This window comes from Urtica dioica, chromosome 12 (assembly GCF_054948205.1).
Source record: "Urtica dioica subsp. dioica isolate 48M chromosome 12, U.dioica_male_clone48M_v1_H2, whole genome shotgun sequence".
Taxonomy (NCBI): domain Eukaryota; kingdom Viridiplantae; phylum Streptophyta; class Magnoliopsida; order Rosales; family Urticaceae; genus Urtica; species Urtica dioica.
In genome coordinates, this window is record NC_142767.1 from 21235841 (window position 1) to 21247801 (window position 11961).

Below are 11961 nucleotides of genomic sequence, written 5' to 3' on the forward strand. Positions count from 1 at the left end.
GCAAATTATGTGTGTGTGTGTCTCTCTCTCTCTATATATATATATTTATAAACATTTTCATTCCAACCTGATCGATAAACTAGTTCTTGATTTTCTGAATCTCTCTCGCGCAGTTGAATTCGACCAACTCTTGTACCTTCCTCATACAAGAAATCGAGAGGTATATTTCATAAATCCATTCTACATTTTCACAAGTTCGAACAACTTAAATACTGGTTCCAAATGATCTGTATAATTTCCATATAGAAATGTTATGTGTAAAAAAGCTGATCGTAGTCAGTGAAAATTGGGTCTAAAATTAGGAAACCACTATATTGAATATGAGACTTTATAACCAGTAGGATTTATGCAGTACATAAAATGATTTCTTGAATTTAATTTTTCCTACCTCTGATAAAACAGGTGAAATATCTTGTATTTTCTTTCACTTTCTTCCTCTTTCAATCTCTCTCTCTGAATCTCCTAGTAGTTGAAATTAAAAATCGTGTTCTTTGTAGTCGTAGAAGTATGGCCATTGAGGGACGTATGAACACATCGGAGAATCGACCAGGCTGGCTTCGCAGGCTTCAGGGCATGGTAAAAGATTTGTCTTGAATCTTGATATTGTCATTTTTCTTCCACGAGCCTTGGTTTTTAAGTATTTTTTGTTTTTGGTTTCAGGATACTCTATGCCTGTATACAATTGGAATGGCGAAGCGTCAACTTCGACTCTTGGAACGGGATCGCAGAGGGGCTTGGTACATCGATCGATACCGCGGCGGTCTTCAAGGAGGGAACATCAACCGATATTGAACTGCGGCGGTCTTCAAGGATGGTGAGAAGATGAGGTGGTCGTTTGAAGGTGAATTACTAGCTGCGTTGGGAAAATACCTGGAGCTATGTGCTCGTGGATTTTGTTCGCTCTTTGGGATTCAATCCATCGAAGAGCAGCACTTGAATAAATCCATACTTGTGAACTATGCTGGGTTCACGTGTACCGACGCAAAAAGGTAATGTTGTTGGGATAGGTAATGTTGTTGAGATTTCTTCGTCAAAACCCCTCTCACAAACAGAAAACAAAAATTAAATAAATAGCAAAGAAAAGACACGAAAGATTTATAGTGGTTCACTTTCAATGAGAAAGCTACATCCACTTTGCCGCTGCAAAACTATAAACCCAATTAGGGAGATGTTTACAAGTACAAGTGTTTCTTGTGTTTTGGGATGATGAGAATACAACACATCGCACCCTTTATATATACTAAGGAATTGTGCAAAGTTACTCTCCCTAAACGATGTGGGACTTTTTTCCAATTCCTCAAATTAGGCTCCACCACTAACAATCTCCCACTTGGAGACTAATCTCATCACGCGTCTCCATCCTGCAATGGCGACTCAACTCATCAAACGAGGAGTCCAACTGAGGTCGAGCTCAACCTCAGTTTGTCATACGGCAAAGACTTCGTAAACATGTCAGCGGGATTCTGATATACTTTTTTAGTGAATCCTATCAGTGTGGTCGTTTTAACATGTCTCTCTATCGTAAAGGTATCCATGCAATGTATAAAAATGAATCTTCATGTATTAATCAATATCTCACCAGTATTTATTTTCCATTTCAATACCCATCCGAATTAAAGCGGGCCATATGAGATTCCGTGGGACCCCATTTCTCGTATTATTAGTACCATATATGAAAAATGAGAAAAAACTGTATTATAAAATGTTCTATCGGAACTTTTGTCCCATAGTCATTCGGGAAATAGGACGGAGCTGAGATCTCCGTTTAGCACCACTTAGTACCATATTTTTAAAGTTGTATTTTTTAATTGAAAATATAGGAATTTTTTTTCTAAATGCATTTATGATTAAAATAAAATTAAAAAAATAAATATGGTAAATATGAGAATCCCGGAACCGCGAAATATGGTATAAAAAATTGTCGGTACCGTAGAAAATGGTTCCGAATTTTTCCGGTATCATTTTTTACGGTTTTGAGAGTCTCATTTCCCACAAAATATGAGACGGGAGTAGGAAATTCCATTTCTCCGAAATTCAGCTTTAATCCGAATGCATTTAAAACAAAAATAAAAAGAGACTAATAATTAGTAGTTGAACCATAACAAACGTATGCTGACTTTGAAGCACGCCACTAATTGTCTAATGTAACCGAAGTATCAATTGCAAAAAGAGCTGTTTGATTTGGCTATATATAACGTAAAAGCATGTGATAAATATAAGGTGGTAGAGACGCAGAACTTAATAAATAGACTTTAAAGCATAATTTCCTATGTTGGTTAAATAGATTAACATGTATCTTAATTTTACAAACTATATACACTAAAATTGCAGATATAGTACCTGTCATTACAATTATTAAACCCCCTATAATTTTCTTCACGATGGAATACGACATCGAATAACAAATGTTTCACCAGCATCGTTGTCCTAGATAACATATATATCTTGTTTTTTAATTTTATTATTTTTATGGGTATATTAGTTAAACACCATGTGAAATTTTATATTTTAGTAAATGTCTACGTTGTCCGTCTGTTTACGCGTCCCATTTCCCATTACAATTTTGTTTTAGATATATCACACCCTTTTTTTTTTTTTTTTTTTTTTTTACAAATAAGAGACTTTTCATCAGTAAAATACCACAAATACAAATATCAAACATCAATCCAAAATATATATATATATATATATATATATATAAGACCTTCAATTAAATAAGATTTAATACTATAATCGATTTTTGACATGACATATCGTGTATAAACAATTATACACATTGTATTTAGAGCAACTCCATAACTCGTTTAATAAATAGGTCAATAGATGAATCCAAAGACATGAGGGTCATCCACCACAAGGAAAGACGTTTGAGTATCTGTAAGATAAAATCTTGAGTAAAAAAAATCCGAAAAATGACAAATACATCTTCAAGACATAAACCCACAATTTAAATATGAAAACGCAAACCAAAATTCAAACACAACAACATGGAAAAATAATTAAAAAAAAAAAAAAACAAAACTTGAAATATTCTACTTGTTGAAGACGAAAGCTTCGTAATCGTCGGTGGCTAGGGTAGATAAAGAAAGCAATTTTTTAGAACAAAATCGTAGTCCCGTGACAATGGTGGTGAATAAACGGCGGAAGAAGAAACCTATTTACAGTAATAAGAGAAAAAAGCCAAAACGTTTATTTAAAAAAAAAATAATAAATAAACTTTAGCCCCCATTCTCCACAGTTGAGACATAAAGGTCTCTAGGGGGAGAGCCAAAAAAAAAGTTTAGGATTTGGTAGAAAAGAAAAAGGGAGGTTCCGGGTTCAACCTTCATGAGCTGTATAAATGTATGGCTCTTTAGAATTTATCTTAAATCATGTAATTTTGGTCAATAATATCACATGCGTTTGCACTGCTAATATATCATGTAATCTTAGCTAATAGTATCACTTCTAACAAAAAAATTGGTGATGAGCCATCACCCCCTCCTTTTTAGTTATTTTAAAAGTATAATTGAATATTTCAGATATAATATCTTTAATGCACTAATCATGACTTAAAATTTATTTTTATTTTAGTTATTGTGACTTTTTTTTTATTTATTAATAAACCATAATTAAATTATTTTTTTTCGCTATATATGTAGTCTTATATAGTCAATCAATAAAGTGCCAAGGATTTTTATTATTATTACCAAATTTATGTAAATACCTAAATTTATTTAATATACAGAGGGATATATATGAAATACTCAAATTGTCCACATAATGATACATCATCCGAATGAATATTTACCTATATTTAACGAAAAGTTGACTATTCAGAGCAACTTTAATACAAGCAACTTTTATTATGTGGCAATGTCATGTCACCTTTTTTGGACACCTTATTGTTGTGAGTAATAATGATTATGGTAATTGTGCCACTTTTAGTACCGATGCACACAATATCTCCTATAAAAAAATTAATAAAATAATAAATATACCATTACTTTAGATAGAGTGAGACTCATTTCAATAACATTTTTGTGCTATCACCATTGAAGTGATTTTTATGCAAAGTGTTATATTGACGACGTGGATGAATAAAAAATAAAGAATATTTTTTTTGATAATATGTAAAAAGTTGACAACTTATGCATTGGAGTTGCTCTCGACAATTCACAAATTTTTAGTGGCTTAATTATTTAGAAATTTGATAAATAGATTAAAGAATAAAATATTATAAATTTTATATTCAACAATGTGATTACAATTAAATATATAAAAAGTAAATTCAAACATTGAGTCAAACATAAATAAGATTAGCCTTAACAAATTGCCCAATATGCATTGAAAGATTATTTAAATATTTATAAATGCCAATTATTGATTTGTAGGAGGACTGAAGAAATTGAGGATCTGTGGCTCTGATTTATTGCAGTTATGCCTACATCGGCTGTGTCGTTTTTGAAAAACCAAACTTCACCGCACTGTAGTAAATCCCACGTGTCAATTAAAAAAACACTTACCCCCACGTCAGCATCGTCGGTAGAAGTCACGGCGCGTGGACACAACGAGCCACCGTTTCCGCTTTTGTCAGGTGAACTAAGATAGCAGCACAAAAAATTACCATTTTGCCCCATGTATGTGTGTGTGTGTGTGTGTGTGTGTGGGGTAAAGGCGAAACTTGGAGTGGTTTATCAGATCTAAAGTTAAATACTTCGATAAGTGCAAATTATTACTGATGAGGTGATTTTATGAGGTCCAAAGTCAACTCAGACCATGTGCGGTGATTTCATGATTAAAGAACATATAAAATAAAACTGGTAACAATGGAGATAGATAATATAGGTTTAATAATTGTAACAACTTAATCAATGGCTACTAAAGTGACCAACCTAATCAAAGTAAGCAAATTTGTTACTCTCTGACAAAGATTGTTCAACCACAAATCACTAATGCATGCCATTCTGCTTCTTATCTATTTCTATTTGTAGTCTTCTTCATTGAGAGAGATAATTTTTTTTTTTTTAAACATATACTATATTTTTCACCTAAAGTTCTGACCTGTATTTAAGAGTCTAAGGTTGTGTTTGGTAGTTAACTCAAAAAGTTTTTTGTTTTCTGTTTTCTAATTTTTGTAGTTGTATTGAAAAACTGTTTTGTAGTTGTTTTCAAAAAGATGTTTGGTACAGTTTTCATTTTTGTTTTTGAGAAAGTGAAAAAACTGAAAAAAGTGTTTGGTATAGTTTTCATTTTTGTTTTTGAAAGAATGAAAAGAGAAGATGAGGAGAAAGATGAGAGAAGAGAAGAAATTTTTTTTCAAAAACACCTTTTATTTGTTTTCAGTTTTCTTTACTTTTTTCCAAAATAACTTCAAAATTTTTTGAAATTTTTTTCCAAAAACACCTAACCAAACATGTTTTCAATTTTGGTTTTCAATTTTTTCAACCCAAAAACTAGAAAACAGTTTTTGAGTGAAGAAACAAACATGGCCTAAATGTACTGATGAAATACCCAACTCAATATTGTGGACCACTTTCCAAGAGATGGATGTTACCTCAGGGTTTTGGAAAACATTTGGTAGATATTAAATATGGGGCCTATATAAATATGGATTTATTTTTACTTGAGAGACAATAGTACAATCTTTTTCTTGCTAAAAAAAAAGTACATATTTTATTTTGTTATTCACTAAAAAAAACTGAAACAGCTCACATAAACAAACAAAAATATCTGAGAAAAAAAAAGTAGAAATTAGCAGAGCTACCTTGTTCTAAAAACCTTTTTTTTTCATGAGAATACCTCACATCCCATTCTTACTCCGAGAATATCTAGTTTTACAATATTTTCTTTTGGTTTTATTTGGCTTGCGTTTCTTACTATTTATACTTATAGTATCGTTTAAAATTTTCTTTGTTAGTTACAACTTTATTTAAAATAGCAACAATATAGTGTAAAATAAATAAAAATGAGATATTTATGGAGTATTTGTAAATATAAGGAGGAAGAGAATTATCATCTTCAAATAAACGACTTATTTCTGGAATTTGATAAATAAAATCACACTGATCTGGTGGATTCCGAAAATGTTTGTCTTGAAATATAATTTAGAGAGTCAATGTGTCATGAAATATGTTACTAGACCAAAAGAAGGAAGAAAAAAAAAATGGTCAAATAGCAAAATTTCCAATGTACTACATACATAATTAGAATGTGAATATTGTAAAAAGCGCAACGAGTTATTTTCTTTCTTTATATATTTTGCCTTGATTTGTCCCTCTCGCTCTCGCTCGATCGATGTCACAATCCACATGCAATTTCTTGTTCGTGCGCTATAAAATATTGACCTTTATTCACATTTCCTATTTTCTCAATTCCAAAACTCTCTTAATTAATGGCGTCTCAAGGCTTGCTTCACATGCGTTGAAGAGTTGAGTCTGTTTGAGCAAGCAAGCAAACTACCAGCTCATTCCCATTATTATCATCATCATTGCTCATTGAGACCCACCCCCAAATTTTTTTATTTTCATTAATATATATTATTCAATTAATAAAATATTTTTAGTCTCTCTACTCTCTCTAGTCTCTTAACTAACACCTTCTCTATAACCGCAACGAAAAGCCTTTAATGTCCCTCTCTTGGATCTGTATAACAACCCCTCTGGTGGAGCAAATACAGAAGTAGAGAGAGAAAGAGAGTGAGAGAGAGAGAGAGAGGGAGAGAGGGAGAGATAATTTTCACTGCATTCTCTTTGTGGTGGGATCATGAATCATTAACAAAGCTATATGCTGTGTCTGTGTGTGTATCTACATTCAGGGCAAGTAAGTTTCTTCTTTACCTAACTGGTTTTTTTTTCTTTTTCCTTTTCTGATCTGGGTTTGTAAAAAAATGGATTCTTTACGTGATTCTATTGCTTTCATGCTGAGATAGATTGATTTGTATCCACCAGCAAAGACTTTTCCTTTTTTTTTTTTTTTGTAGCTTTTGAGGAGGTTCGGTATGGTCTCATGTTTATCAAGCAGACAAAAAAAACCAAACCTAACAAAGTCTGGCAACGGAAAAAACAATTACGTCTTGTTTTCTTTCCCTAATTTCAAACTCAGGACTGCTTTTTTTGACCGAAAACACATTTAAAGTTGGTCATTCTATCAATAGTATTATTCTCAAAAAGAGGTAATTAATTTAATAACCAAATGAAACGGCTTTTTGAACATCAACACGTTTCTAATTCCGACTCTATTTATTTTTGTAGAAATATGGCCAAATGGGGGGTTACAGATTTCCTCATCCTTATCACTCTCTCAGTGGTTTGTTTCTCCGTCAATGCGAGCATAGAAGAAGACAGACAAGCCTTGCTTGACTTCCTCGGAAACTCGTCTCACCCTCAGAGCCTCAACTGGGACATCAACACCTCGGCTTGCACGCAGTGGACCGGGATCCTCTGCGACGCGGACCACGCTAGGGTCGTCGAAATCCACCTCCCCGGAATCGGGTTCCGGGGCCCGATCCCCCGCGACACTCTCAGCCGCCTCTCCTCGCTCCAGGTCCTGAGCCTCAGGGTCAACAGGCTCTCCGGCTCTTTCCCGCCCGATTTCGACCGCCTCTCGAACCTCACCGCGATCTACCTCAAGTCCAACAACTTCTCGGGCCCGCTGCCCCGCGACTTCTCGGCGTGGAAGAGCCTCTCGGTGATCGACCTCTCCAACAACGCCTTCAGCGGAACAATCCCGTCTTCCCTCGCCAATCTCACTCAGCTCTCGGTCCTCAACCTCTCGAGAAACTCGCTCTCCGGCCCCGTCCCCGATCTGAGGAACCCTAGCCTCGACGAGATCGACTTGGCCAACAACAGCCTCACCGGAACCGTCCCCAGATCGATGCTGAGATTCCCGAGCTCGGCGTTCGCCGGGAACGGCCTGACGACGGAGGCCGCCGCGGCGGTCCCTCCTTCGTTCTCGGCCCAGCCGCCGATCCCTCGGGCTCTTCCGGTGAAGAGGGAGCGGAGGAGGAGAATCGCCGCGCCGATTCTCCTGGGCATCGCGATCGGGGGCTGCGTCCTCGTGTTCGTGACGATCGCGATGCTTTTTCTCGTCCTGCGCTCCAAGTCGAGAGCCTCGGCCGCGGCCTCGGCGAAGGCGAAGCCGGAGAAGGAAAGCTCGGCAGCGGCGGCGACGACGAAGAAGGCGAAGAAGAAGAGCGGCGACGTGTCGGGCGAGAGCCACGAGAAGACGAACCGGCTGTTCTTCTTCGAGGGCTGTAGCCTCGCTTTCGACCTCGAGGACCTCCTGAGAGCCTCGGCGGAGGTTCTCGGGAAAGGGACGTTCGGGACGACCTACAAGGCGGCGCTCGAGGACGCCGCCGCAACCCTCGTCGTCAAGCGCCTCAAGGAAGTCACCGTCCCGAGACGCGACTTCGAGACGCAGATGGAGATCGTCGGGAACGTCAGGCACGAAAACGTCGTCCCGCTCAGAGCCTACTTCTACTCCAAAGACGAGAAGCTCATCGTCTTCGACTTCTACGAACAAGGGAACGTCTCCGCTATGCTACACGGTAGAAATTCTCTTCTTCTTTTTTTTTTTTTTTTTTAAAATGGTTACTTGTCCCGCAAGCAACCGTCTGATCTGATTTGACTTTTTTTTTTTTTTTTTGCAGGTGGAAGAGGACCGGGTCGGGTTCCGTTGGACTGGGAGACACGGGTGAAGATAGCCGTGGGGGCGGCGAGAGGGATCGCCCACATTCAGACGTGCAATTCGGGGCGATTGGTCCACGGGAACGTGAAAGCGGCGAACGTGTTTTTGAACCCCGAGGGGTACGGGTGCGTGTCGGACGTGGGATTGGCGGCTCTGATGAACCCGACTCCGGCGCCGGTGTCTCGGGCGGCCGGGTATCGGGCGCCGGAGGTGTCGGACACGAGGAAGGCGACGGCGGCCTCGGACGTGTACAGCTTCGGGGTGTTGCTCCTCGAGCTTCTGACGGGGAAGTCGCCGGTGCACGCCACGGGGACCGAGGAGGTGGTCCACCTCGTGAGGTGGGTCAACTCCGTGGTCAGGGAAGAGTGGACCGCCGAGGTTTTCGACGTCGAGCTCCTCAGGTACCCAAACATCGAGGAAGAGATGGTCGAGATGTTGCAGCTCGGGATGAGCTGCGTTCTGAAAGTGCCCGAGAAGAGACCGAGCATCGTCGCCGTTTTGAAGAGTCTCGAGGAGATTCGCCAGCCAAACACCGGAACCAGGCCTTCCTCTGAGGTCTCGACTCCGATCCCGACCCCCGACTTTGTTGCTGAGATAGTAGGACCGTCTTCATCTTCTTCTTCTCTTCCGAAGTAATTTTAATTATTTCTTTTTTCTTTCTTTTACTCACAGTTACAATTTTTTTTTGTTTCTTCCTTCGACCAGATTTGTAATGATTGTTGCGATAGTTTTCCTAATTTATCTGTAATGAGGTTTACATGGTATGTTATACAATCGGGGCTTGATTGTTGTCTCTGATATGCATATCCTGCCATTCGTTTTTGGGATTGATAAAGCGTTGGTAAAATCTGATTATCTCGACACAAAGAGAGACAGAAAAAACTTGGAATGTATTGATAAAAAGATCCGAGGTTTCAATGCATCATGACCAGTTGAGTGAAAAATATGAAAAGAATAAAAAAAGAAACAAAAACATTTCTCTTTTTGCTATATAAGACAACTGTACGGGACGTGTATCTGAACTTTTCTCCCCATTGATGGAATGGAAGCTCGCAATTCATTGGCAATGCAAGAATAAAGAACAGATTTCTGTGAAACTCAAATCCTCTTTGGTGTCTGCAAGTACCAACTTGGCATCGGAAAAAGTTATTTCGAGACGATGATTCTAGTTTTCACTCCTCCTGAAATTTGACAGAAAGAAGTGAAACCCAACTCAGAAGCATATAAAACCCAATCTGGATTCAGATAATCAGAACAGTCAACAATGCAAGTAAAAAAAAGTCTACCTTCAACTTCTTCAAAATGAACCTCCTTAACAAATTCGGCACCAGCATGGTACTCGAACCTATCAAAGACACAAAGTGAAACACGAATTTAGAAAAAACAACTCTTTGAAGAAAGATAATAGCCTATATTATTATCTACTCTTATTCTGACTAGAGTGCTGCAACTATAAGTAGTCTCTTTCTCGTAGAAATCAAATGACTTTATGATATTTACGAGAGTTTCGATTTCAATCTCACTACCATATTGAATTGCAAAAAAACACTTTAAAGTTTTCTGCTTCGGAGACCAGACCAGACCAAACCAGAGACTTGAACGCTTGATCAATGAAAACTACAACAGAGACAGACATTGAGCTGAACAAAAAACAAAAAAAAAAGGTAGAGAGAAGAGTAGAGAAGCTTTGACCTGTTTGAAAAAGATAGCTCGAGCTCGTAGTCGGAAGCGCTCTTTATAGCCTCGCCCAACACGGTGACGATCTCCGTTTTCCGAGTGCTGGCCATGAGCAAATCGTACTCCGTCGGAACAACGATCGCGAAGAAATTGTCGCTCAGCTCGCTCAAACACATCTTCTCCACGGCCGGGAGAGCGATTCTCCGTTTCACAGAATCCGACTCCGGATCCACCACATAAATGGCAAACTCCGTGACCAAAAGAACTCTCTTCTTCAATTTCCCCGAGCCCGTAAACTTCAACACTCTGTCCGCGAAAAGAACCTGATTATCACCTACACAACAAACTCCACTCGTCCATCAATGGTGTACCTCATTCTATAAGACTGTATTTGGAGCTCTGATTTTTCGATGGAATGTGAAAATTTGAAAGAAAAGGCAAATTCGAAGAAACATGCGACCGAAGGAAGATCAAAATTCTTAGTTCTAACACCATATATGTTCAAATTTGTTTGAATCATCATTTTTCACTTTTAGATATACATTTTCCCTTAAATTTTCTAACACCAGAAAATACAATGAATTCTAAATTTATTTCATCCTACTTTCCAAGTTCCAAACACACGCTCGTTTCGGATATTTCTCGAAGACAATGAATCGATTCGACACCGAGCGTGACATAGAATCAACGTTTTATTTTTACTATCGAAATCTGACCTTGTTTCTGTAAGAGCTTGATCAGGTAAGGATGAGAAGGGAGGTCGATATAGTCTCCTTTGAATTCGCGATGGAAAGAGGCTTTTCGGCGGACCTTGACTCCCATGAACGGCTCTTGATCCTCCGACAGATTTCTCTCCGTCGACAGAAGCCTCGTCCCTCCGTCGTCGTCGAACATCGGCGGCGGAGAATCGTCGATCTGGACCCGCCTCAGCGACTTGAGTCGCTCCATTTCGCTCGGGTCGGGTCGGATCGGGTCCGATGCAGCGTCGTATTGTTCGATAAGTGGTGGTCGACAGGTTCGAGGGTGGTTAAGTATACTTGACGTGTAAAACACTGGGAGCTAGCTTGCGTAGGGGTGCGCAGAGCGCACTGCCAGCTGGAGTTCTTCAATGTCTGAGTTGGCATTTTTATGTCGGGTCGTTGGGTTATATATATCTTTATAAAAGAGTTAAAGTAAATATTTTAACAAAATAATAACAAAAAGGTAATTACTGTATTATAAAATGATCTTATAATAATTATATCATAAAACATGATGGCAGATAAAAAAAAAAATTACGTTTAATTTAAATAGTTGTTTGGAAAATATGAAAAAATTTAGATGATTTTATCATATATGACAAACAACTTCCCACAAAAACGACATCCCCAAAACGACAGACAAACGACATCCCACAAAAAAATAATTTCACAAACGACATTTTTTTAAACGACATCCTCCAAAGCGACTTATTTCACAAACGACATCCACTGAAAACGACATTTTTGAAAAACGACACCCCACCAAAAACGACATATTTCACAAACGACACCCCACCAAAACGACATTTAACGACATCCTCCCAAACGACATATTTCACAAACGACATCCACTGAAAACGACATTTTTGACAAACGA

General features: G+C 38.3%; 2 protein-coding genes across 2 annotated transcripts; one reads left to right on the forward strand and one right to left on the reverse strand.

The window, feature by feature from the left end:
• Nucleotides 1-6508: 6508 nt before the first annotated feature.
• LOC149380264 (Leucine-rich repeat protein kinase family protein) lies at nt 6509-9640 on the forward strand. The gene is made up of 3 exons (XM_089602533.1): nt 6509-6801; nt 7233-8527; nt 8630-9640. The coding sequence occupies exons 2-3, from the start codon at nt 7237-7239 to the stop codon at nt 9301-9303; spliced, it is 1965 nt and encodes a 654-aa protein (XP_089458659.1). The 5' UTR covers nt 6509-6801; nt 7233-7236; the 3' UTR covers nt 9304-9640.
• Nucleotides 9539-11377, reverse strand: LOC149380265 (myosin heavy chain-like protein). Its single transcript, XM_089602534.1, has 4 exons — nt 11061-11377; nt 10360-10678; nt 9954-10012; nt 9539-9848 (listed from the first exon to the last, which is right to left on the reverse strand). Exons 1-4 carry the CDS (start codon nt 11290-11292, stop codon nt 9814-9816), a joined length of 645 nt encoding a protein of 214 aa, XP_089458660.1. The 5' UTR covers nt 11293-11377; the 3' UTR covers nt 9539-9813.
• Nucleotides 11378-11961: the final 584 nt, after the last annotated feature.

What these genes read in the sequence shown, in the direction of transcription:
- LOC149380265 (XM_089602534.1), bottom strand. Translation starts at nt 11,292, where the DNA reads ATGGAGCGACTCAAGTCGCTGAGGCGGGTCCAGATCGACGATTCTCCG. An exon ending in GAGCTATCTTTTTCAAACAG is followed by an intron (nt 10,013 to 10,359) that starts GTCAAAGCTTCT and finishes TGTCTTTGATAG; the next exon opens with GTTCGAGTACCATGCTGGTG. An exon ending in TCATTTTGAAGAAGTTGAAG is followed by an intron (nt 9,849 to 9,953) that starts GTAGACTTTTTT and finishes GTCAAATTTCAG; the next exon opens with GAGGAGTGAAAACTAGAATC.
- LOC149380264 (XM_089602533.1), top strand. Translation starts at nt 7,237, where the DNA reads ATGGCCAAATGGGGGGTTACAGATTTCCTCATCCTTATCACTCTCTCA. An exon ending in CGTCTCCGCTATGCTACACG is followed by an intron (nt 8,528 to 8,629) that starts GTAGAAATTCTC and finishes TTTTTTTTGCAG; the next exon opens with GTGGAAGAGGACCGGGTCGG.